We start from the raw sequence: 23,355 nt of genomic DNA on the forward strand, positions 1-23,355 counted from the left end.
TAGCCGGGAATTTTGAAAATTCGCTGTCCAACATTCACCATGTCGGCGCAATCCCACGCCTCCTTCGTGGAGGAATGTATGGAAAACAGGAAGGAAGCAGAGCAATATCTTAATTTTTGCAAAGCACTATCACCTGATAACCCCAAGGCCCGATTTACTGGATTCCATCAGCGCATTACTGTGTTCAAAAATGGACAGCAAGTCAAGCCAGGCGCCAGACACTTGCCGGTTGATATCGCCATGCACGAAAGCGTGCCGATGATCCTGTCAGATGGAGTGAAACTATACTGCGACATTTTCCTTCCCGCCAGCCTTCCACGGGATCTGAAGCAGCAGCTTGACGAAACAGATAGGGTTCCAGCTTTGGTTGCGTGGTATGTTGTGCTCGCTACGTCCCGAGCTCATCCAGGAATAAACCAGACTAAGACTTGCCAATCATAGGAGTCCGTATGGAAAGCAAATGGGCACAACTCTTTTGGATGACTTTCCCTTCCGTGCAGGCGTCCCAAAGGAGTGGCTGTCTGGACTAGAAAAGTGGGAAGGTCCCGATCCTGCATTTTGGTGTGCTGAGGGTTACGCTGTGATCAATGTTGATACTCGGGGCGCATTCACATCGGAGGGTAAACTCCTCATTTTTGGACACCAGGAAGCTCAGGATGGTGCAGAGTTTGTCACCTGGGTATCTGAACAAACCTGGTGCAATAGCAAAGTAGCATTGACAGGAAACAGTTGGCTGGCTATGGCTCAGTGGAAAATTGGCAGCCTAAGACCTAAAGGGCTCGCTGCACTTGCGCCGTGGTATGATATATTCGAAGATATCTCTGAGACTGACCTGAGTGGTACTGATACCTATTTTCAGGGAAGGTCTTCAGGATCAGTATCGTGATACATTATGCCAAGGAGGTATTCCATCGTCGAACTTCCACGACTCAATCGTTGGTAAGATTCCAGTTCCGCTGCATGGACTCTGAGTCGCATAGCCAAATATTTGGCTTCTTCAGGATCAATATTAATTGTGATCTTAGAGCCATTTGCAAGCTACAGCGAGCTTGAAGATCTGTCTACTACATTGAAGAAGACAGGCGGCCTCTGGAACCCCTACTGGGAAGACAAAAGGTCAAATCCCGATCAAATCAACGTACCAACTTATGTCGTTTCTTCCTGGACCAACCCGGTCCATACACCTGGAACCTTCCGTGCTTTCGGAATGATCCCAGATAGTACTCCCAAATGGCTGCGGGTACACAATTCCCAAGAATGGCCGGATTACTACGCAGATTCAAGTACTCGTGACCTGAAGAGGTTTTTTGACCATTATTTGAAAGGACATATTGAAAACGGCTGGTTGGCAACACCTAAAATCCGCCTAAGCATCCTTAATCTTGGCCTGTCCGGACTGGATGACACTGTGAACAGACCCGAATTGGAGTGGCCGCTAGCTCGAACTAGATACGAAAAGCTATACCTGTCTTCCAACGGCGAGATGTGTTCTTTCACACAGCAGCAGGAGCCATCCATGGCGAATTACAACTCAGCGAGTGGAAAAGTGACATTCCGTTATGTCATTTCCGAGGGAATGGAAACAACTGGATATTTCGTCGCCAGACTTGTTGTGTCATGCCCCTCTCACTCTGACATGGACTTGTTTGTTCAGGTTTGTTGCCTTGATGAAAAGACATTTTACAGACGTGGAGTCATGACCATTCGACCTAATAACTTGGTCGTTCTAAGGTTGCTAAAATTGCTTCATGATTGGCACTTCGGGCTTTCAAAGGTTGGTATGCTTTTCCATTGGGGGCCCGCTGGGCAAATGCGAGTCAGTCATTCAACCCAGAAGAGCCGAACCTCCGTACCATTTGAGCCAATTTATGAGCACACAAAGGAGATACCACTAGTCAAAGGAGAGAAGCGAGTGGTGGAAATCCCTCTGCGACCATACGGAATGTACTGGAAGGTATGTTCACATATTGGCAAGAAAAGAGCTTATCTTGATTCTAATTTTGAGTTACAGAAAGGCACTATTATGGAGCTTACGGTGTCAGGAAATCCGGTGATTCCCTTCCCTATTCCTGGTGTCAAACCATTGTATGGACAAAACGCTGGCGATCACGTCATCCATTGTTTTGATAGAGGGGAGGATAGTTCTTGTCTCATTGTGCCTAGAGTTTGAATATATTTATGCTTCCGTTCGTTGGGATCTCTAGTCTCTTAGCGACCAGTATATTACTACACTGCCATAATAGCCAGGTAGCTTCGCGAGAGCCGATCTGTTCACTTCATATATCAATTGTTTTCTTTGGATTCTGAACTCTGCGGTGCCCCGCCAGCCTTTCTGGCAACGTAACAATATCCGCCTTAACGTTTGACAAGTCAGTTGTTGTTGGGATCAATCCTAAGCGAGAACCATTATAGTCAAAATAGAAAGAGCCTTTAATAATCTGAATTGAAGAGTAATATAAAATCTACAGCTGGACGATTTAGCCGACGGGCCGATGGGGCCAATCACTAAGCCAGCCTTAAAAGTTGCAAAATAGACCACCCTCAAGATCTAAGCTACTAATTGCTCGCTTCTGACCTCTCCTAGTATTTGAAATCGAGCTGTTTTCTCTTTTCTATGCTCGCGAATTTCGACCTGACTAGTGGATCAGCTCTACAAGCAAAGGTCTAAACTAGTGCCTTAAAGGGTACCAAAATGTGCATTGGCCAAAATTGAATATCATAGCCATCGGCTTTTAACAAAAGAGATATGTTAACCTTTTCTCTTAGATTTGCGCCTGCCGAGGTGATCATTGTACTAGCCTATCTCCTGCACCACTTCAAGATGGGCTTGCGGTTAAAAGGCGGATACCTGAGTGCAGAAGGACCGATTCAAGTTGCGGTATGAAGTTCCTGGGCTTCAGGTTATATTCAAGCAGCGTTGTTGATTTTCAAGTTAGGGTTCCGGCACTTCACGTTTCCACATGGCTCACATTGCCAAATAGGGGGTTTGCATACACCTGGCCTTTTGAGTATATGTCGAGGTTAATTGGCAAGGGGCAATGAAATCGTCTAGGATAGGTCAAGAATGCACTCTAGGTTCGGTGAAAGCGGAGTGCGCCTTAATTAAGAAACGGGGCCTGCATGACCATGACTAAGCGGGGCTTCGGGTAAGTTATTCCGTCAGATCTCGGGAATGGAATAAGGCCCCCCTAGTAGCCCCTAGTACCCCCTACCCCCTAGGCCATAAACAGGAACCTTGGTTTTTGTGGTCTGGTAAAATAACCTGTATTATTTCCCACATTATCCAATAGGACCCTCAAGGGAATCACGGAACTTCAAGGTTCCAGCTCGGGGATACTGAAAAAAACAGCTTCATATACAATACCAACTCAGGTATCACTTCTGAACCCCAAAACATCCTAGACACGTATTCCAAAAATGACGATGCAATCAGCCTCCCCTCAACGACTCCTGTTCAGATGTGAACACTGTGGAATCACGTTTCAACGAAGGGAGCATCTCAACCGCCATGTTCGCCGTCACCTCCAAATGAAACCTTTCACATGTCACCATTGCGGTAAATGCTTTTCAAGACAGTGTGGCAGCCGGAATCTCTATCTCCAGTATTCCGCTAATGCGGCCCAAATAGGGACACTCTGAAGCGACACATCTTGACGCATGATCATGAACACCATGGCTTGACTAAGCGGGCTCTAAAAGCTTGTAGTGAATGTACCCGTTCCAAGCAACGTTGTAGCGGAACAGAACCATGCGATCGCTGCCATCACCGAGATCTGCCTTGTCACATTGCGAAGTCCTCTGAACCATCCAAGGATAACACCGGTGAACCCCAAAATGGGTATTTAGAATGCTCTCACATCGAGGATGGCGGTCTATCCGACCGCCTTTATTCACCATATCCAGGCTCACATCCTTCCATCGTCAGTGGAAATGATCCACTAACTCAGCATGAATTCCCCTGGATACCGCAGGATTTTGCGTTCCCATTTGGCTCGCCTTTGGAGATCTACCCTACCAATACCAGTGATGTGATGTTCGACTCTGATCGCACTGCTCTCTCTTTTGGACCGAGCACAAGCTTTTACCTCGACGAGCCGGTTGCATCGACACCTCGGCAGATGAACAGCGGCACTATAATTACACCTGAGAGTGTTTCAGATGAGCCCATGAGACAACGCGACCCTGCGACCCCTATGCGATTTCAGAGTTACCAAGCAGAACTTCCCTTTCCTAGCTTTCCCCAGTTCTCTCCAGATGACACAGATTTACTTGTTTCAGACAGCTATTGCCATGTACCAGAATTGTCTGAATTGGATTATGGTGCACTCTTAAGATTCTACCATGAGTCAGTCCCGGCCTCTGATTCAGAAAACAAAGGCAATTTTCCACGCCGCGAAGTCCTCAATGCCTTTGTGCAGCTGTACTTTGAATTCTTTCATCCAGGCTTCCACCTTCTGCACCAAGCCACCTTTCAACGTCAACAGAGGTCTTCCTGTCTCTTTCTCGCCGTTGCTGCGATAGGCGCCCAATACTCCAGGGTCACATCTCGGGGGCAATGCAGCCTTGCTCTCTTGGAGACCCTACGACGCGCTTTGCTTAATAATGTGTGTTTTCTCGTAATGTCCTCCTTTCTTTGCCCTAGTCGGATATCCTAAATTGACACATTTGTTAGATCAAGCTGGACTGCCCTCCTCAACATGATCTGCAGTTGGTTCAGGCAACAATTCTGTGTACGTTCTCTTTGTCATTTTGTGGAAGACACCATACCCTGGCTCAAGCGCAGTATTTGCGTGCTCTTCTCGTGACCATATGTCGTCCATTTACGACTCAATCTATTCTGCACAGCGGGTGGACTGCCCAGACGACCTATCCAGTCGAAGAAAGCTATTCTGCCTGGGTGGCACGGGAGTCTTGGTCTAGAGTCATATATTTTACTTGGTGTAAGATGGTCATTTGTACACTCGGTATCGTCCTTCAGATACTGATGCGTTCACTCAAACAGATATTGAATACTTACACTGGACTTTCTTTGATCTCGCTCCTTTGATCTCGGTTTCGGAGCTACATGCCTGTCTGCCTTGCGATGATGAGCTCTGGCAAAGCTCCGATCTTACTAAAACAGGGAACTTGATGCAAGCAGATACTTGTGGGTTCTTTTTTTAACATTTCCAGCCTCACCTAGATGCTTATATTAACATCCTCAGTGCCACCTCATTCACCAAGTGTTTTGGATCTCCTCGGTCCCAAGAACTCGGGTAACAAATTTACATCCTCATTGGGAAGCTCGGCATCTTTGTTTACTATGATCTCGGCGTGCGCAAAAGAGCGAAGTCTCTTCCAACTTCTGAAGCCAACACCTATGGATGGCTCCGCAAATGAGCCAGATTATGCCGCCGATGATATGTGCGCTGCTCATTCTTGCCAGACTACGATGATTGCGGAGCAAGCAATATCAAATATTGCTGGAAAGCTCCATAAATATCAACTGGCACCATATGAAGCTTCTTCCCCATTCTGGACTTTCTCTGCTATGAGAAAGATTTACTCCATATCCAGGATTTTGAATCATATCCCATATAAGCTGTTGTATGTTTCTTCTGGTTGGATGGCATCCAAGGAGGATACAAGAGCTAGCTTGGCAGATTTGGAAAAACGACTACGACACGATCCTCAGAGATCCCGAAGAACATTGACATATGCGGCACAAGTATTCCGCCGGGTTCGGAACCAAAAATGGCTCGAGGCATGCGATCCACTCTACGTGCTCCTCTCAACGCTATACATTTGGTTCTATGGACGTACATTTGAAATATCAGCAGATCCAGAGAGCGAAATGTGGCCACCGTTGAAGATTGACGATGAGTCCCTCGATGAGACTGTCTGGGTGCAATGGGTGGACACTGGTGATAGAAGACCCCATATAGCTGGCATAGGCTATTTGAATGGCGAGAACAATGTTCATCGTGTGTTAAAAGAAGCCATTCGAATACTCTCCAGTGGTCAAGGCTGGCAACACTTTGCTCATTCTGTCGCGAACTCGCTTGAACGAATATTGTCCGGTCTTGCCCCTTCCTTCAAAGATATCTAGCTGCTACCAGGAGTAAGTCAAAGAATACACCAATTAATTGCATAGCAAATTAATATTCGAAGAAACTTTCAAAAAAAAAAAAGCCAACATTCTCGATAGTATCTTTCCTGAAGACTTTCATGTATTGACGTGCTGTCCATTTCCCCCGGAAGTCGGAAAAAATAAAAATAAAAATAAACATGAGGACACATGGTCAAGGTGAATAATGATATTTATTCATGTAGACTGAAGCCCGGATAGCCCCTCAACCCTCAATTTCGGATGAGATTTGCTATATGCTGGTCGCGCGGGTGTTGGCGGCCCCTCCTCTCAATCCCTCAGTTTCCTCAATCTCCCGGGATACAAACCTCTCCCCCTTGCTTCAACTTTCCAGCATTTTATCTCGCAATGCAGCTGTATCTAATTCGCCATGCGGAAACAGTACATAATGTTGGAAAAGTCCTGTAAGGACCCATCTCTCTGAATTGGAGTTCCCACTTGACTCTGACTTTGTGTGATAGGGCGGGCACCACCGATTCGGCACTGACCAACCATGGGATGGCTCAGATCAATTGCCTTGCTCAGCATTTCGTCTCCAATTCAACTAAATTCATGACGGTGTTCTCTTCAGATCTGAGCCGAGCAAGAATCACAGCCGAGGGGGTCTGCCGTGCACAAGTTCCACCCGCGGGTGAAACACCCTTGCAACCGATATTGACACCGAATTTAAGAGAGAAAGATTACGGATCGATGGAAGGCTGCTTCTGGAAAACCCCTCCTCCTTTGCCAAGGCCGCGAGACTGGGTCATCCCTGAGACAAAAGCGTCGATGAGAAAGAGAGCTCAAGACTTTTTCGACGAACAGCTGCTTCCAATACTGATGCGTGACCCACACGGTCGACAAAACATCGCAGTTGTTGCCCACGGCATCATGCTCCAAGAGCTATGGACATATTTTATTGGGATTTTCAACCCAGCAGACACCAACATGACTACGCTTCATACGAACCCTGTCTGGTCAAACACCGGCTACATGACGATACTGATTACTCCAATCCCGACAGAAAGGACCATGCTGCCTAATGTTGTGCCAAACTTCACATTTGTTGTCCTGAGTATTGACGACAAGAAACATCTTGCCAACCTCCATCGAACTAGGGGTGGTGTCGGAGCCGCCGCTCATGACATGAAACAAAGAAAGATTGATCAATTTTTCCGATGATGGCCTGTTTAACAGAGAATATGTTGCTATGTACAAGTTCAACAATCTTTGCAATGGCCGAAAGATTTATTCTGTGTGAAACACTTCCTCCAGGGGCTTCCACCACCCTGGACCTTCCGCACTGCCCACTGCCCCGGGAATAAGGCTCTCCTAATACCAGGTGCTTCAGATTAGCGTCTGTATCTCTCAATTTTGTTTAAGTCCCCAACATACCTGCATCTCATCAGTCATAGCCCACCACTCTCTCATCTTCGGCAATGACCGCATGTTCTCCATATCAGCTTCGATGTCTGTGCCGACATACTTGAAGGTCGCGAATAAAGTCCGATCGTTATCGAAGTAGATTGAGTCTGGATCGGCGCAAATACACAACGTCAGCCAGTTTGAACATGCAGTATGTTCAAACTTAATTTTGACCTCGAGACTTACAGTCTATGATGTTGCACTCCTTGATCTTGTCGAGAATCTCAGGCCAGACATTGGCGTGACACTCTTTGTATGCTGCGACAGCGGAGGGCTTGAGGTGGACGATCTGGGCGAAGCGGCGGGCTTGAGGTTGAGCCATGATGAGATGTTCAATATAGAAGTCGAGTTGAGGTTCAAACTTTTGGAATTAGAGCAGAATGTAAGGGGGGAAAACGAGGAAATCAACTTGCCTTTTATGCTCCTCTCGCTCTAGCTTCAACCCGCACTCGGAGTGCGCTAACCCGGGGAAAGCTTGGCATCTATCCACATGCATGGAGGCTGGACTTGAATCCATACGGTCATAAATACATTATTAAAACCTGTGGATCATGATATACTAGCACATACTACATGGATGTAGTTATAGTACTAGGTCACTAACTAGTTAGTAGTTCGCTTCATCTAACCCCTCCTACCCAGATAGCCCCCACCTTCCTAATCAATTACTGTGCCCTATTAAAACTGATCCCCCTGGCAGGTCTCTTTTCTAACTCCTTGAATTTTCCTGATTACCACAATCTTGGCCTACCAGATATCAACAACAACTTATTCAAAGAAAAACAATGGCATTAACAACTCCCGAACTACCTACTTTTCGATCTCAGCCCGTCCACACTGCTAGATATTGCGACAGACTTAGTCAACCAAGTTCAACAAGCTGCGAATAACCTAGCCGACAAAGTTTCCCTGCAAAACGCGACATTTGAGAATGCTGTTCGCCCATTGGCAGCTATTGACAACGAGGTCAAAGGAAAGGTTCAATACCTAGCCCTTTTTCAGGCAGTTTCTCCTTCGCCAGAAATGCGTAAGGCATCCTCAACAGCCGTGAATATGGTGGATAAAGCATACTGGGGTGTCTTCCAAATACCCTCTCTTTTTGCCTTAGTCAATGCTGTGTATAAAAATCATGCCAAGGAAAATGTAAAGAGTGAAGATCAAAAGCTTCTCGAAAGGTTTCACTCCATGTTTATGGAAAATGGGCTTGAGCTGCACGGAGATAAGCGACACCGATTCCTTTGGATCTCGAATCGTCTAATTGAGCTGCGAGTCGCATTCATGGAGAATCTTAGCTCTGACCCTGGCTTTATGTGGAAAGAACGAGAGCTAGAGGGGATAGTCACAGAAACCCTGCAGGCATTACCTATACATCCCTCGACTAACCAAAAGGGTATCAAGCTTAAGAAGCCGAATATCACCATGGTATTGACTCGGTGTCACATCGCTGAGACACGAAAAGAGGTATTTCTTCGGAGCCAAAATATCTTCCCAGATAATCTTGAGATATTCAACGAGGCAGTTATCCTTCGGGATGAATCTGCTCGTTTACTTGGGTTTTCATCTTACGCAGCCCAGAAGTCGAGACACAAAATGATTACATCCCCCCACAATGTGGACCAGTTACTGGATGAACTTTACAATCACTTGCAACCCCTTGCGCAGAAGGAGTTAGAAATGTTACAACAACTTAAAGGGGGAGATAGAGAAAACGCGGATCACTCTTCCTCACCTCTTTATCTGTGGGATTTTGACTACTACCATGACCGTTTGCTACAAGAAAAGTACAACACGAATCACGAGCTGATTGCGGAGTACTTTCCCGCAGAGGTTACTGTTCAACGAATGCTGAAGGCATTTGAAACTATTTTCAGCCTCTCAATCACACCAATTGAAGTCACCAAGGCGCAAGTTTGGCATTCCAATGTCCGAGTCTTTAGTGTGCGAGATGAAGAATTGGCTTTTCTAGGATTTCTTTACCTTGACATTTACCCTCGAGAGGGAAAGTACAACCATGCAGCCAATTTCAACATTTATCCTGTTTGTTTTAAGTGAAATCCTATCATTGAAAAGTCTGTTTACTGACACATTGTCCAAGTCTTACACCGTGGGAAAACAGAAGCAACCAGTTGCCACCGCATTAGTATGCAATGTCTCACAGCCATCGCTAGACAAACCGGCTCTTCTACAGCATCGAGAATTGATTACTATTTTCCACGAGTTGGGTCACAGTAAGTGCGATTAACGCCAGAAACCTTGAACCTAGTAGACTGATACCTGAAAAGGCATACATGATCTCCTTGGAAGATCCAAGTATGCGATCTTTCACGGACATCGAACAGCTGCAGATTTCGTAGAAGCTCCCAGCCAATTGCTCGAATATTGGTGTTGGATTCCCCAATGTCTCCAGATGCTTAGTTGCCACTATTCTTACGTCTCTGATACACAGTGGCCCTTTACCATTGTGCAGCCTCCTAAGGAGATTCCAAAAGATATGGTCCACAGCCTTATTGCTGCTAAAGGCGTTAATCAAGGAATTCTCACTCTCAGACAACTTGCATTCAGCAAATTCGACCTGCAAATACACTGCCCTTGTTCCCACGATCTCATTAAGTCAATGCGTACTGGCGAGGTTTATAACTCGCTCCTGCAGAAAATGACACTTCTACGAGGCCCCGAGAATAGGGTAGACTGGGGGAATGGACATGTTACTACTTCACACTATATGTGGGGTCAAGAAGCGAACTATTATTCCTATCTCTAGTATGTTTTGTCGTCGTTTACACAGAGGTACATACTGATCATTAACTCGCCTCCTAGCACCCGCATATTGGCAGCTGACATGTGGCTTTCAAATTTTCACTCGAACCCAATGGGTCGTGATGCTGGTCTCCGATACCGAAAAATGATACTGGCACCTGGAGGAAGTCAAAACGAGATGACGACGCTCAAGGAATTCCTGGGGAGGTCGCCCACGCTTGACGCATATCTTCGAAATCTCGGTGCTCGTGAATAAGGCCATCAGTCTCAAATCTAGACCAGTCAGAGATTCTCATTGAATCTAATAAAGCCCAGTGAAAATATTAATTGGATAAGCATTATACTTCACTTCTGCAGTCCATTTGTCAGTGCTATTTGGCAAGCCTGAGTTTGTTGGTGGCACACAAAAGACCCGGCAGGATTGAGGTGCCAACGGCTGTAACTGGTTGATCGAAGAGTCTGTCTTATATATATGGGATGCTGCACAGGCATTGTAATAAGAAGCTCCATACACAAGCACCTGATTTGGTAAATGACCACCAACGGGTTGCGCCATGCACTAGTGTTGGGGCGTGAGACAAGGCGGATAAAGTCTGTAGACCACATCGACGTTCGATATCAGTGGATGAGATGGTGTTGGCTATGGCAATAATAGACCAATTTAGTTGAGAAAATGCTCGGCTCGGCTCGATTCAGCCAAATACAGTTTAGTCAATAACCGTATTAGGAAGGCGGAAAACAGATCGGTATCCACTCTATATTCCTTGGCATTCCGACCGTTTCACCAAATGCTCACAAGGTCGGATACCGGATTATCTGCATTTTTATACCTCATCACCCACCTCACTACCTATGGCCGATGGAACCGAACCCCAAGGGATAACCGCCCAGGGCGATCCGTCTACCCAGGAGACGACTGCCCTTGAATCTCATCCAGACTTAATGCCCCCTGTGATTAGGGGGTGGCATGCCCGACCAACCACCTGGCAGGTGGAATTTACCGCTCCAGCAAGGCCAACGCCCAGTCAAACTATCAGTCCAACTGCCAGCCAGACTGTTGGCAATATTACTAGAGCTTCGCCCCTTACAACTGAAGATGATCTCAATTTACTACGCATTGCCGTTCACTATAAAGATCGGTTTACTACGATGAAGGGTAATGCCGTTCTGTATGAGGCTATTGCGAAAGTATGGAGGGCCGATACTGGGCGGAAAATAAACCACCAAACAGTTCATAAGCACATCACTGATAAGCTGAAAGAGCATCGCGCTTTAATTTCTATACCGGAAACCAGCCGACCTAGAATGAACGCTACCGAAGCTGCTATTTTTGACCATACCAATGAGATATATGAAGTGCTACGAGAGAAGTCAGTAGCAGAGGCACGACGAAAGCGACTCGTTGATGAATTAATACCACGAGGGAGGGATAAACGGCCTAGAGAACCGGAAAATTCTAGGGAGGAAGGTATGTTAAAATTAGCATATTTATACTGTATTTTACTAATTATAATATAGAAAGTGAGCGTCCAACAGCTCGGCCACGACCACTATCTCCCTCACTAGCACCCGCCTCGCCATCACTACAAACAGAAATGGCCTTATTTCTTAGTATGATGAATAGTCGAGCAGCTATCGAGGCCTCAACTGGGGCTAAAAAGGAAGATATCACTAGGCTTGAAGCTCGAATTGATAGCATGGCTGCTACTATGGAGGGGATGATGGCTTTGCTTAGAACCCTTACCCCGTGGCCTCCAAGGCCCAATTAAGCTTCATTTCTATATAACCCGCTTTATACTGCATTGTAACCTGAGATAATTCGATTTAAGCCAGATCGAACAGTTATCTCCTATGAGTGTAGGTCTTTATATCAGTGAATAACACAGCTATCAAATACTCAGCTCCAAGTGGCCACCAACCACTACGCTAAGCTGCCCTTAGCTCTTTATGCATATTGACCAGGTGTCCAAATCTCCTCAATCCAATGCCTTTTAGCGATTAATTCCAAGTAAAAAAAAAGAAGACAATTCCATAGGAAGTGCTCTTCATATAACACTATGCATGAATTAAATTCAACTAGATTGTGCTTAAGGCGCAGAGTTTTACATACCGCAGAGCACAAGTGTAGAGACGGCCTTGATTACCCAGCGCATTGGGGAATACAGTATATTCAATGGATTACACATAGAGACTTGAATGTATCGCAAAATAGCAGTAGATCAAATTGGTATCCGTAATTATAAAAAGCACAAAAAATTACTCTCATGACAGCATCTGACTCTTAGGAACAGGGCGAATCCAGGAAACGGCCATATTAGCCGCCATAGATATAGCACCGATGATCCACAGGGATTGCGCGTAGTCTGACCCGTTGTATCTGAAGATAATAGCAAAGACGATGCCTCCAAGGTTACCGAAACCACCAACAATTCCAGAAACAATGCCATTAGCAAAGGGATGCACATGAGGCACAAGAGCAAAGTTGGCTCCATTCGAGGCCTCAAGGAAGAAAGCTAGTCCAGCGATAAGACCGAACATAGCCGCCTCCGTGGACGGGTTCGATAATCCGATCGCAAGCTGGAAAGCTCCCATCGAGACTCCCAAAAAGGTGATCAGAAGCTTCTTGGACCAGACTTTGTCTGTGTACCGGTAAACCAAGTCACCGAATAGGCCACCCGCCGGTCGGAAGACAACATTCAGGAGGCCGAACATGGCAGCCCACTGTCCTGATTTTGTTTGGTCCATGTGTGGGAAGTTCTCTGTGTAGTAAGATCCCAGGATGGAGTTGATTGCAAGCTCTGCGCCAAAGGAGCAAGCGTAGGGAATTGCCACAGCCATGGTGGATAGACTCAGAGCCACGCTCAGGGCTTCTCGGCGAGTTGGGGAGACGACTGTCTCTTGTTTGAAGAGGTCCATCTGGCCCATTGTGGATGTATCGGCGTCCGAGACTTGTGGTGTCTGGACACCTTTCTTTTCGATGTCGGTTGTTGCAGCGTTGTAGGGGGTCGTCATTCCGCTAGTAAAAGTGCTAGCGTTGATGTCGACGATGTTGCCGTCGGCAGTCACGGTGGTACCAGTGGACTCTTTCGCCCAGAGGTGTCTCTCGGACCACTTTCCTGTTGGTGTATCCTCGCAGAGGAACAACATGCATAGCGCAACGAAGGTGATGATGATGAATGGGACGACGTAGGCGACACGCCATGCTTTGTGAGAAGGGAGGCCGCTGGAGTGGACGAGAGAGTCGTAGATGGCGGGCATCAAAAAGCTGAATTGATTTGTTAGGATATTCATAGGATGAAAAGGAGAAAAAGTGAACACCTACTAGGTGATACCTCCACCTGCATTGCCCCAGCCTCCGGCGAGGGAATTGGCAGTACCGACAATACTCTTGTCGAAGAAACCAGTGCACCAGACCTGGCATGGGACGAAGGTTCCTCCCAGAATTCCGATGAAGAATCGGAGGGCAATCAGGCCCTTGGGACCGGTAACCAGACCAGCCATGGCGGTAGGAATGGCTCCGCAAAAGAGTAGTCCCACAAAGACCAAACGTGGGCCATAGCGATCACAGAGTGGCCCTGCAACAAATCGGACGAGTAGGCTGTAGAGGTCAGAGGGGTATTTCTTTGATTGATTCCATAGTCTGATACTTACGTTGCTAGAAGTGCGACGATGTTTGAGTTGGCGACATCTGCCTGTGTCATATTCAAGTCTTTTTTGATGGTCACACTCAACTAGAAAGCCGGCTGGGATTAGAGACTGTGACTTTTCTTCGTATATCAAACATTTTGCAATTGTATCATGAACTCACCAGTGGTGGAAAGGCGTACCATGACAGGAATGCCACCATGAAGCCGAGCCATGAGAAGAAGAATACCCGTCCATATTGATCGAAGGGGTTCAATACGGGGATAGATTTGGCTTTGCGGGTACTTGGGTTGATTTCAGGTGATACAAAGAGACGTTTAACAAAGTTGGTTGCCATTTTGGTGGCCTCTTTGTATAGTCGAGCGTTTTGAGGTAGAGGTAGGCTCGGGAGCTGATATTCTAATAAAAAAAAGTCTCTGATAGTTTGATATAGCTTTGATGATTAAAATTAAACAAGAGTTGTTTTGGAAATTTAGGAGAAAGATGCAAGTTGAGAAATGAATATACCTTGGTATCTATATAGACGTTTATTATGCTTTGTTTTTGGTGAAGCATAGATCTCAGATGTATCATGACACATGGAACAACAATCAGTCTGATATTCCTGCTGCATATCAAGTTGTCCAATTATCGTAGGTAGCTACGTGCTGTCAGTCAAAAATGGTTAGTCAAGAATTACTACCGAGTATATCTCGGGTCGCTGATTTGATACGCAAGGACAAGGTTACCGCAAGGATCATCAGATCCTTGGATGGTAAACTTACTTTTTGCCTCAGACTTCCTGAATCTTCCGCTGTATCCCGCAATATAATTCTGATAGAGATAAGGTATGCATTCGAACGACCTATAACAGTTTAGGATGTATAATATGCCAAGTGCCATGATTGGAGGGAAAGTCTGATGGTATGAACCAATCTACTTCATGTAACTCCGCGGACCTTCAATTGACGGATTCGAATTTACATCATACAATTATACTGAGTCTGGGGTGGACCTTTAGCTCTACGGTGGCCAGAAATTCATATCGTTGATAAACGCAAGCCTCCTCATTGGATGCCAAGCCAACCGAGATAGGGACCGAAGAACGAGCTCAGCCCGGCGGGTCTTGACATTAATGTCGATCTGATACCAGGAGCTCCGCGGAAATACTTAAATCAAGTGGCTCCAGTTCATTCCCGGCCTGGGGGTGAACCCTGATGAACCAAGATCTAGTACTCCGTATCGTCCACGCCAAAGTTAGGGCTTCTGTCTTCAGTATAGTAACGCAAGCGATTCCTAAAACCACTCTAGATGGGTCTTTTTTTTTTTTTTTTTTTTTTTGCATATTTTTAGTACAACATATGTGCGAAATTCTATCTCCACGGGACACTGAGATAAGAGATTTCGACGTTGACTGTGCGAAGAACCTTCCAAGGCTGGAATCCATGGATAGGCCGGATAGCAGTTCCAAGGTTCGAAGGTTCCAAGGTTTGCGCATCCGCTGATTAACCTAGTATATTAGTTATATTAGTTATACCGGGGTAAATAGATATTTAATACCATAACTTAGGAAACTATTCATAGGGCCAGTGCGACAAGATCCGTGGCCATTGTTGGTTAATATCTCCAATGCCGTGGAAGTGAAAAAAAAAAAAAAAAAAAAAAAAAATAGATGCTCCACCAGAGGTTAAATTTAAACGTTTAAATGAAGAACTAGAGAAATAAATAATAATCTAGAATCGAAAGATGTATCTAACAGAAGACTTCATGGTTTAATATCGTGGTAGATGATCCAGTTGATGCTTGTAGATATGTATTGAGGTCACCGTTTCTCATATATTGAAGCATGAGATCTTCCCTATAATGATCTACCATCTGAGCAGGCCTCTTATATGGTCTAACCACGATATATACTCGCGTCTTTGGCAACATTTACATAGATCTAATCTTCTATTGTTTGGGGAATAAATAATGAAGCAAGTTCATGTAAAGCTCATATATTCTCATAATGCCATTAATTATCTTGATCCCATACGCCAACCTGTTCCATCACAAAATGCTAAAGAAATCGACATACCACCTGACAACTACCAATCAATCGACTTGGCTGGCTGCACAGCTGGGGCACGAGTCAAGAAACCATCAGTAATCTTCTTCCCCTTCATACCCTTGAACTTCTTATCAACCTTATGGAACGGATCCTCCGCTTCACCCTTACGAACTTTCCACTTCTCCGTCCCCAAAATCGAATCCAACTCCTCAATCGGCGGCAGTTTGATATACACCCAGCCATCATCCCTCTCCTCAACAGGGAACGTGGCGATATTCATGCTCTCATCGTTTGAGCACCGACCCGCCTGCTCACCATTGAGCTCGAAGTTGCGCTTGTGATACGGACACGACACCCAGTATTTTCCAGCATCGTCATCACCGACAAGGCCATCAGAAAGAACGAAAGCTCGCTTGTGCGGACACATCTGCTGCGTCGCATAGAACTTGCCCTTGATCTTAAAGACAGCAAGCTGCGTGTCACCGCGCTTGACATTCGCCGATGAGACTTGAGGTGGCTCGTCGGAGAAATGATCTGCTCGGACAACCGGCTGCCAGGAGACACTTGACCACTTGTGACCTTTGAAATCTTCCCGCTCGGCAGAGTCCTTGGGCCAGTATGTGGGTCGTTGCTGCGATCGTTCTTGGACAACTTCGACTGTGTCGACAGTTTCGTCTGTGTTTGCAAATTGCTGGAAGACCTTGCGGCGTTTGGGGTCTTTGACGGTCTCAGTCCACTCGCAGAAATAGCTATCGACGAGTTCGTGCATTTGCCTTTCCATGTCGGCGCAGATTCCGAGTTTATCATCCACGATCACTTCTTTGAGGTATTTGATTCCGCCTGGGAGGTTTTCGATCCATCGTGCTGTTCGTTGGAGTTTGTCGGCGGTGCGGATGTAAAAGATCAAGTAGCGGTCGATTATGGGCATCACCATATCTGCTGGTACGTCTGTAACAAGCAGTTCGGCATGTCTGGGCTTTGCGCCTCCGTTGCCTCCAACGAAGATGTTGAACCCAACCTCAGTGGCAATGAGTCCGAAGCTGGCAGTCATTAGTCCCGAATGCTTTTAAACCATCGTGGGAAATTCTTCACTCACTCCTTGTTTTGGGCTTCGGCACATTCTCGCACGCAGCCAGATACAGCTCCCTTGAACTTGTGTGGTGCACGAATACTCTTGTATCGCTCTTCCAGGCGAATTGCCATGCCGACACTGTCACCGACACCGAAGCGACACCACGTGGTTCCAACGCAACTCTGAATGTCAACTGTCAGTTGGGCTTCCCTTGAAAGATGATTGGCCTAACATACCTTGATTGCTCGAAGTGCCTTTGCATATGCGTGTCCGCTCTCCATACCCGCATCCACAAGTTCCGTCCAGATATTCAGAAGATCCTGCTTCTTAGCACCGAACATGTCGATGCGCTGGGCACCGGTGATTTTGCAATAAAGACCGTATTTCTTGGCCACAGATCCGATAGCAATGAGCTTATCGGCCGTTATTTCACCGCCTGGAATTCGAGGTACCACAGAGAATGTGCCATTTCTTTGAATGTTGGCGAGGAACTTGTCGTTTGTTTCCTGCAAGTCGTTGACTCCCTTGTCCATGATGTGAGGATTGAACAGACTAGACAGAATGGATGCAATTGCCGGCTTGCACAGTTCACAACCAAGAGAGTCTGGTTTCTTCCCGACGGCTTTCATGATGTCGACGAAGGATTTCAATTGCTTGATAGCCACGACATTGTATAGATCGGCTCGGGAGTAGGGGATATGTGAGCACACTGAATATGTTAGTGGTAGCACGAGCGAGTCCTAGGGAAAGTTGATACTTACGGTTGTTTGATACCTCTTGACCCATGTCGAGCATTGTTTTGTTGAAGATTGACTGAACAAGAGGCATGCAACCACCACAGCCTGTTCCTGCTTTCGTGCATGACTTGACTTGTGCAATGGTTGTGCATGTGCCGTTCTTTACATTCTCGACCACATCCCCCTTGGTGACATTGTGGCATGAACAGATCTGGGTGCTGTCATCACTGTAGAGATGAATTAGAATCTGTTCCAAATAGCCGCATTACCAATACTCACAGGTCATCTGCATTTTCCTCCCCGCCATTCTGGGCACCAAGGATAAATTGACTTGGAGGGACCTCGAGCTCTTTCTGGAGCTTAACCATCTGATTCAACTTCAGATAGTCTTTGGTGTCTCCAATCATCATGCCGCCAAGCAAGAACTTGCCATCCATGGTGAACAAGTACTTCTTGTATACACCACTGAAGGGGTCCTTATATGTCAAGGCCTTGACAGGTGGTTCATCTCGTGAATTATCACCGCCCAGACCAGGAACAGTGGAAGGTCGAGCCCCGGGAAGGAACTTCGGCCCATCCCTGTCGGCAAAGAAGTCACCGAAACTAGCGACATCAACTCCGAGCAGCTTCAACTTTGTGCTGAGATCCGGCCGTGTGAAACTTCTAGGCTGCTTGTCTGGGTTGGTCAGATTGAAAGCGAGCACATCGGCCATCTCAATGCCTGGAGCAATGATTCCGAATGTCTGGTTTTCCCAGCTTGCGCATTCTCCGACAGCGTAGATATTTGGGATCGAGGTTTGCAGACTATGCAAGTTAGATGGCGCATCGTTCAAGAGGACTGATAGACGAACCTTTCATCGATCACAAATCCTCCACGCTCACCACACTGGATTCCAATGTCTCGACCAAGTTCATCTCGCGGTTGAACTCCAATCTATACCCCAGTCAGTATATCCATCACCAAACGCCAAGAAACAAGGACGCATACCGCAAAGCAAATACAACAACACTCAATGCTCTCACCATCCTCGAAAGTAATTCCAGTCACGTTATTCCCGTCGTCAGTATGCACAATCTTCACCCGTTTCTGGTGGAGAACATCAAGTCCCAATTCCTGGATCTTGCGAGTGACCAACGTCCCCGCATCTCCATCAAGCTGTCGCGCTAGGACCCATTTATTCCGATCGATCAATTTGACATTTCCGAAGTCCTCCAGATCTGTCATCGCTTTCGCGGCTTCTAAGCCTAGCAGTCCGCCTCCGATTGTGACAGCGGTTTGGCCCTTATGCTGAGCTGCAAAGTCGATGAGGCGTTCCAGGTCTGAGATAGTTCGATAGACGAAGACGCCTTTGGCATCGTGACCGGGGGTGTGTGTTGGGAGGGTGGCATCGGAGCCTGTTGCGAGGACGAGGATGTCATAGTTTATTGTGACACCGGTGGAGGTTTGGACGGTTTTGTCGGTGGGATTGATTGATGTTACTCGTGTGTTGAGGTGATGATCGAAGGCTCGCTCTTTGAACGAGTCATACTAGGAACGGTTGTTTATTAGGGCTTATGCTTTCTCCATTCTTTGAACAATTGGACGGCTTACCCATTCCGTTGGATTGAGGTATAGATCCTCAATCTTGCGATGTTCGAAAAATGTCGAAAGTCCAACACGATTGTATGCTACGTGAGCCTCTTCACCGATGACAAGAATATCGTACTTTTGTTCTGTATCCTGCTTGATAATCTTCTCACTGGTTGTTGTTAGAGGAATTTCTCATGTCCGTTGTTGGAATCCCTTACATGAGTGAAATAGCCACCATTCCAAGTCCAACTATTACAATCTTCTGTCGCTGGGCATGGTTCGCAGGACTAGGGCTGCCATCAACTGGCTCCCCATATCGTAAACCATCCAACACAGGCATGGCTGAGACTGAACAATGTGAGATGAGTATGATACAAGCACTGACTACGGAACACGGCAGTCATTTTAATTTTAAGAAAACTAAATCCCTCGTTCCACTCAGCTTGATACAACATGATCTGTGACACTACAGGGTGAGTCGTATGAATCAACGAATGGGGGCTAATCAGAGGTGAAGCCGGAAAAAACAGGAACGGCCCATATCGATAGTTTGATCTCCGCGGAGATGATGGTTTCACGTCGACTGTGATTGGCTGTTAGGGCTGCAGGCTTATCTCGACGTACTGATAAGAATGAACAATCTACATGACTTGGCTTTAATGAAATTCTGATATTAGAAAAATTGTGGAGGAATGTGGATTAGAAGGCGATTTTGAACCCGCGGAGATCCAGGAAGTCCTTGATGATCAGATTGGATGACGGGGCTGAGGGTCACTGAGGGTCTTAGGCCTCAATGCTGCTATTCGCAGTCAAATGTGGATATTTTACACGTTAAGAACCGTTTCGATTTATTCTACTCAGTCTTTAGTTTTTATCGAGTTACTTGTCTTATTCTGGAAGAAACTTCCACCCTGTTTATTATATACCTACAAATTTGATAGCCCAAGCAGCGTAGGAGCCTCGCCTCGGCATCATCATGGCCAGCATAACCACACAAACGATAACAGAATCCGAGACAATCTCTTTCAAAAATGGCCAAATCACAGTTGAGGACATCATTCCAAGTCCAGGGGAGCCCGACATCCCACTTCCACCACCATCAAAGAACCCCGTCGACATCTTGGATGTGGATAAACGCACACCGGATAACCATGTACCTCGCGATCCACGATTGATTCGGTTGACGGGAGTTCATCCATTCAATGTGGAACCACCATTGACAGCATTGTATAAAGAAGGTATGGTATCCATTCCCATCTGTTATACCGAAGCCGACAAGCTAAGTCGATACCAAAGGATTTCTCACATCCCCGGAACTGTTCTATGTCCGGAACCACGGGCCAGTGCCCCAGGTCCGCGATGAGGATATCCCCGATTGGGAGATTAGTATAGAAGGGTGAGTGCGATCGGAATCATACTTGCATGTTTCGGGTCCCGGGTAACTGATGGATGAGCTAGGTTGGTTGAGAAACCATTAGTCCTGAACTTCCGAGAAGTGCTTCAGAAGTACAACCAGATCACCGCACCAATCACACTCGTCTGTGCGGGCAACAGACGTAAAGAACAGAACACAGTCCGGAAGTCCAAGGGCTTCTCATGGGGTCCGGCTGGTTTATCGACGGCGCTATTCACAGGACCTATGATGGCGGATATTCTGCGCAGTGCGAAGCCACTTCGAGGAGCAAAGTATGTCTGTATGGAGGGTGCTGATAAACTGGTGAGACTGCCCTATATCATGTTCTGAGGGTGCCAGGAACCATCCCCGAGCTGAGACTAACACATCCCATAGCCGAATGGATTTTATGGAACTTCAGTCAAATTGAACTGGGCCATGGACCCAAATCGAGGAATCATGTTAGCTCATAAGATGAATGGCGAAGACCTTCGACCAGACCATGGCCGTCCTTTGAGGGCAGTGGTGCCTGGCCAAATCGGAGGTCGAAGCGTGAAGTGGCTGAAGAAGTTGATATTGACTGATGCCCCCAGTGATAACTGGTATCATATCAATGACAACCGGGTGCTCCCGTAAGTCCTACAATATACAATCGCGCATTGACCTCTGCTAACAGTGCCAGGACAATGGTGTCACCGGAGATGTCCGCCCTGGATCGCAAGTGGTGGACCGATGAGCGATATGCTATTTATGAACTCAACGTGAATTCGGTTGCTGTGTATCCACAGCACGAGGAAGAGATCGATTTATCCACAGCCGGACCCACGTACACAGTCAAAGGATATGCATACGCCGGCGGTGGCCGGAGAATAACAAAGGTTGAGATTTCTCTAGACAGAGGCAAAAGTATTTACACCCCGGACTCAAGGATGGAACGTGGCTAACGTCTGTGATCCTCTAGCATGGCGCCTCTCCGAGATTGAATACGCAGAAGATAAATACCGCGACTTTGACGGCGACCTGTTCGGCGGCAAGGTAGACATGTGGTGGAGGGAAGCATCTTTCTGCTGGTCTTTCTGGTCACTGGATGTCCCAGTGACAGACCTAGAGACTAGCGATGCAATCCTAGTCCGTGCAGTGGACGAGGCGCTGAGTGCCATGCCGCGTGACATGTACTGGTCTGTCCTGGGCATGATGAATAACCCATGGTTCAGAGTGGCAATCACAAAAGAAGGAAATACGTTGAAATTTGAGCATCCCACACACCCATCCAAAGCCGGAGGGTGGATGGAAAGAGTCAAGAAGACTGGTGGTGACTTGCTCAATGGTAACTGGGGTGAAAGGGTTGAAGGTGAGGAGCTCGTCGAGCCTGAGCCCGTGAAGGAAATAAACATGAAGAAGGACGGCGTGAACAGATCAATCGACTTGCAAGAGCTGAAGGCTAATAGCACCAGCGAGAAGCCCTGGTTTGTTGTCAATGGCGAAGTGTATGATGGTACAGGCTTCCTCGAAGGTCATCCCGGAGGAGCGATCAGTATCACATCTTCTGCTGGTTTGGATGTATCTGAAGACTTCCTTGCAATCCGTGAGTCACAATTAAAATATAATCACACTATTGCACCGCTAACTTTCTCCCAGACAGTGAAACTGCCAAGGCAATGATGCCGGATTACCATATTGGCACATTAGACAAGGCATCTCTCGAAGCGCTGAAGAGCGATACAGCCGCGAGTTCTGATGAGCCACGTGAAGTGTTCCTTCAGTCGCGAACATGGACAAAAGCCACCCTCACAGAGAAGAGGGATGTGTCCTGGGATACACGGATATTCGTATTCGACCTGGAACATAAGAGGCAGACTCTTGGCCTACCAATCGGCCAGCATCTGATGATCAAAGTCCAAGATCCATCCAATCACGAGGCAATCATCAGATCCTATACACCAATCTCAGACACAAACCTGATAGGCAAAATGGAGTTACTCGTGAAGGTCTACTTCCCAACGGATAGCATTCCAGGAGGGAAAATGACTATGGCTCTCGACAAGCTTCCGCTCGGCTCAGAGATTGACTGCAAGGGCCCGACAGGCCGATTTGAATATCTCGGCAACGGCCGGGTCTCAATCAGCGGCAAAGAGCGCCAGCTTCGCTCTTTCAAGATGATCTGTGGAGGAACTGGCATCACACCAGTCTTCCAGGTTCTCCGGGCTGTCATGCAAGACACGCAAGATCCCACGACGTGTGTTGTGCTAGACGGAAATAGGCAGGAGGAAGATATCTTGTGTCGTTCTGATCTTGATGTTTATGTGGAGACCGATTCTCGGAAATGTACTGTCGTGCATACGTTGACTAAAGGGTCTGATACCTGGACTGGTCGTCGGGGCCGCATTTCCGAGGAACTTCTCGCGGAGTATGCCGCTCCAGAAGAGCAGAGTATGGTTCTGGTCTGCGGGCCTGGGCCTATGGAGAAGTCTGCTCGCAACATTCTTCTTGCCCAAGGCTGGGCCGAGTCGGATCTTCACTTCTTCTAGGTTTTGTGCGAGCTTGGATTATTTCTATTTTGCACATTAGAGCACGAAACGTTTGGAGTTTGAGCTGTACATTAATAATGAGTATGAGGCAGA

At 46.8% G+C, this 23,355-nt stretch overlaps 8 protein-coding genes across 8 annotated transcripts; 5 read left to right on the forward strand and 3 right to left on the reverse strand.

The window, feature by feature from the left end:
• Nucleotides 1-39: 39 nt before the first annotated feature.
• Nucleotides 40-6,088, forward strand: N7537_011192 (uncharacterized protein; the record flags this gene model as incomplete). Its single annotated transcript, XM_056902246.1, has 11 exons — nt 40-374; nt 442-798; nt 860-939; nt 1,026-1,954; nt 2,012-2,085; nt 2,767-2,878; nt 3,700-3,838; nt 3,904-4,604; nt 4,673-4,730; nt 5,003-5,146; nt 5,205-6,088. 11 exons carry the CDS (start codon nt 40-42, stop codon nt 6,086-6,088), a joined length of 3,813 nt encoding a protein of 1,270 aa, XP_056747533.1.
• Nucleotides 6,089-6,475: 387 nt separating this feature from the next.
• On the forward strand, nt 6,476-7,288 carry N7537_011193 (phosphoglycerate mutase; the record flags this gene model as incomplete). Its single annotated transcript, XM_056902247.1, has 2 exons — nt 6,476-6,531; nt 6,589-7,288. The coding sequence occupies 2 exons, from the start codon at nt 6,476-6,478 to the stop codon at nt 7,286-7,288; spliced, it is 756 nt and encodes a 251-aa protein (XP_056747534.1).
• A 66-nt stretch (nt 7,289-7,354) lies between these two features.
• On the reverse strand, nt 7,355-7,853 carry N7537_011194 (L-rhamnose mutarotase; the record flags this gene model as incomplete). Its single annotated transcript, XM_056902248.1, has 3 exons — nt 7,355-7,438; nt 7,502-7,638; nt 7,718-7,853. 3 exons carry the CDS (start codon nt 7,851-7,853, stop codon nt 7,355-7,357), a joined length of 357 nt encoding a protein of 118 aa, XP_056747535.1.
• Nucleotides 7,854-8,554: 701 nt separating this feature from the next.
• On the forward strand, nt 8,555-10,544 carry N7537_011195 (M3 family metallopeptidase; the record flags this gene model as incomplete). The annotated part of the gene is made up of 4 exons (XM_056902249.1): nt 8,555-9,568; nt 9,627-9,759; nt 9,814-10,291; nt 10,349-10,544. 4 exons carry the CDS (start codon nt 8,555-8,557, stop codon nt 10,542-10,544), a joined length of 1,821 nt encoding a protein of 606 aa, XP_056747536.1.
• A 596-nt stretch (nt 10,545-11,140) lies between these two features.
• Nucleotides 11,141-12,057, forward strand: N7537_011196 (uncharacterized protein; the record flags this gene model as incomplete). The annotated part of the gene is made up of 2 exons (XM_056902250.1): nt 11,141-11,756; nt 11,807-12,057. The coding sequence occupies 2 exons, from the start codon at nt 11,141-11,143 to the stop codon at nt 12,055-12,057; spliced, it is 867 nt and encodes a 288-aa protein (XP_056747537.1).
• Nucleotides 12,058-12,550: 493 nt separating this feature from the next.
• N7537_011197 (MFS transporter) lies at nt 12,551-14,270 on the reverse strand (the record flags this gene model as incomplete). The annotated part of the gene is made up of 4 exons (XM_056902251.1): nt 12,551-13,553; nt 13,611-13,886; nt 13,940-14,019; nt 14,097-14,270. 4 exons carry the CDS (start codon nt 14,268-14,270, stop codon nt 12,551-12,553), a joined length of 1,533 nt encoding a protein of 510 aa, XP_056747538.1.
• Nucleotides 14,271-15,999: 1,729 nt separating this feature from the next.
• On the reverse strand, nt 16,000-19,681 carry niiA (nitrite reductase niiA; the record flags this gene model as incomplete). The annotated part of the gene is made up of 9 exons (XM_056902252.1): nt 16,000-17,002; nt 17,059-17,216; nt 17,271-17,743; nt 17,796-17,998; nt 18,051-18,575; nt 18,623-18,705; nt 18,760-19,299; nt 19,363-19,510; nt 19,560-19,681. 9 exons carry the CDS (start codon nt 19,679-19,681, stop codon nt 16,000-16,002), a joined length of 3,255 nt encoding a protein of 1,084 aa, XP_056747539.1.
• A 636-nt stretch (nt 19,682-20,317) lies between these two features.
• On the forward strand, nt 20,318-23,262 carry niaD (nitrate reductase NiaD; the record flags this gene model as incomplete). Its single annotated transcript, XM_056902253.1, has 7 exons — nt 20,318-20,579; nt 20,638-20,737; nt 20,800-21,058; nt 21,131-21,366; nt 21,417-21,640; nt 21,696-22,319; nt 22,373-23,262. 7 exons carry the CDS (start codon nt 20,318-20,320, stop codon nt 23,260-23,262), a joined length of 2,595 nt encoding a protein of 864 aa, XP_056747540.1.
• Between the last annotated feature and the right edge of the window lie 93 nt (nt 23,263-23,355).

The sequence above is a fragment of the Penicillium hordei genome (assembly GCF_028827395.1).
Source record: "Penicillium hordei strain IBT 12815 chromosome Unknown utg000006l_segment0_segment0, whole genome shotgun sequence".
NCBI classification, from domain to species: Eukaryota; Fungi; Ascomycota; class Eurotiomycetes; order Eurotiales; family Aspergillaceae; genus Penicillium; species Penicillium hordei.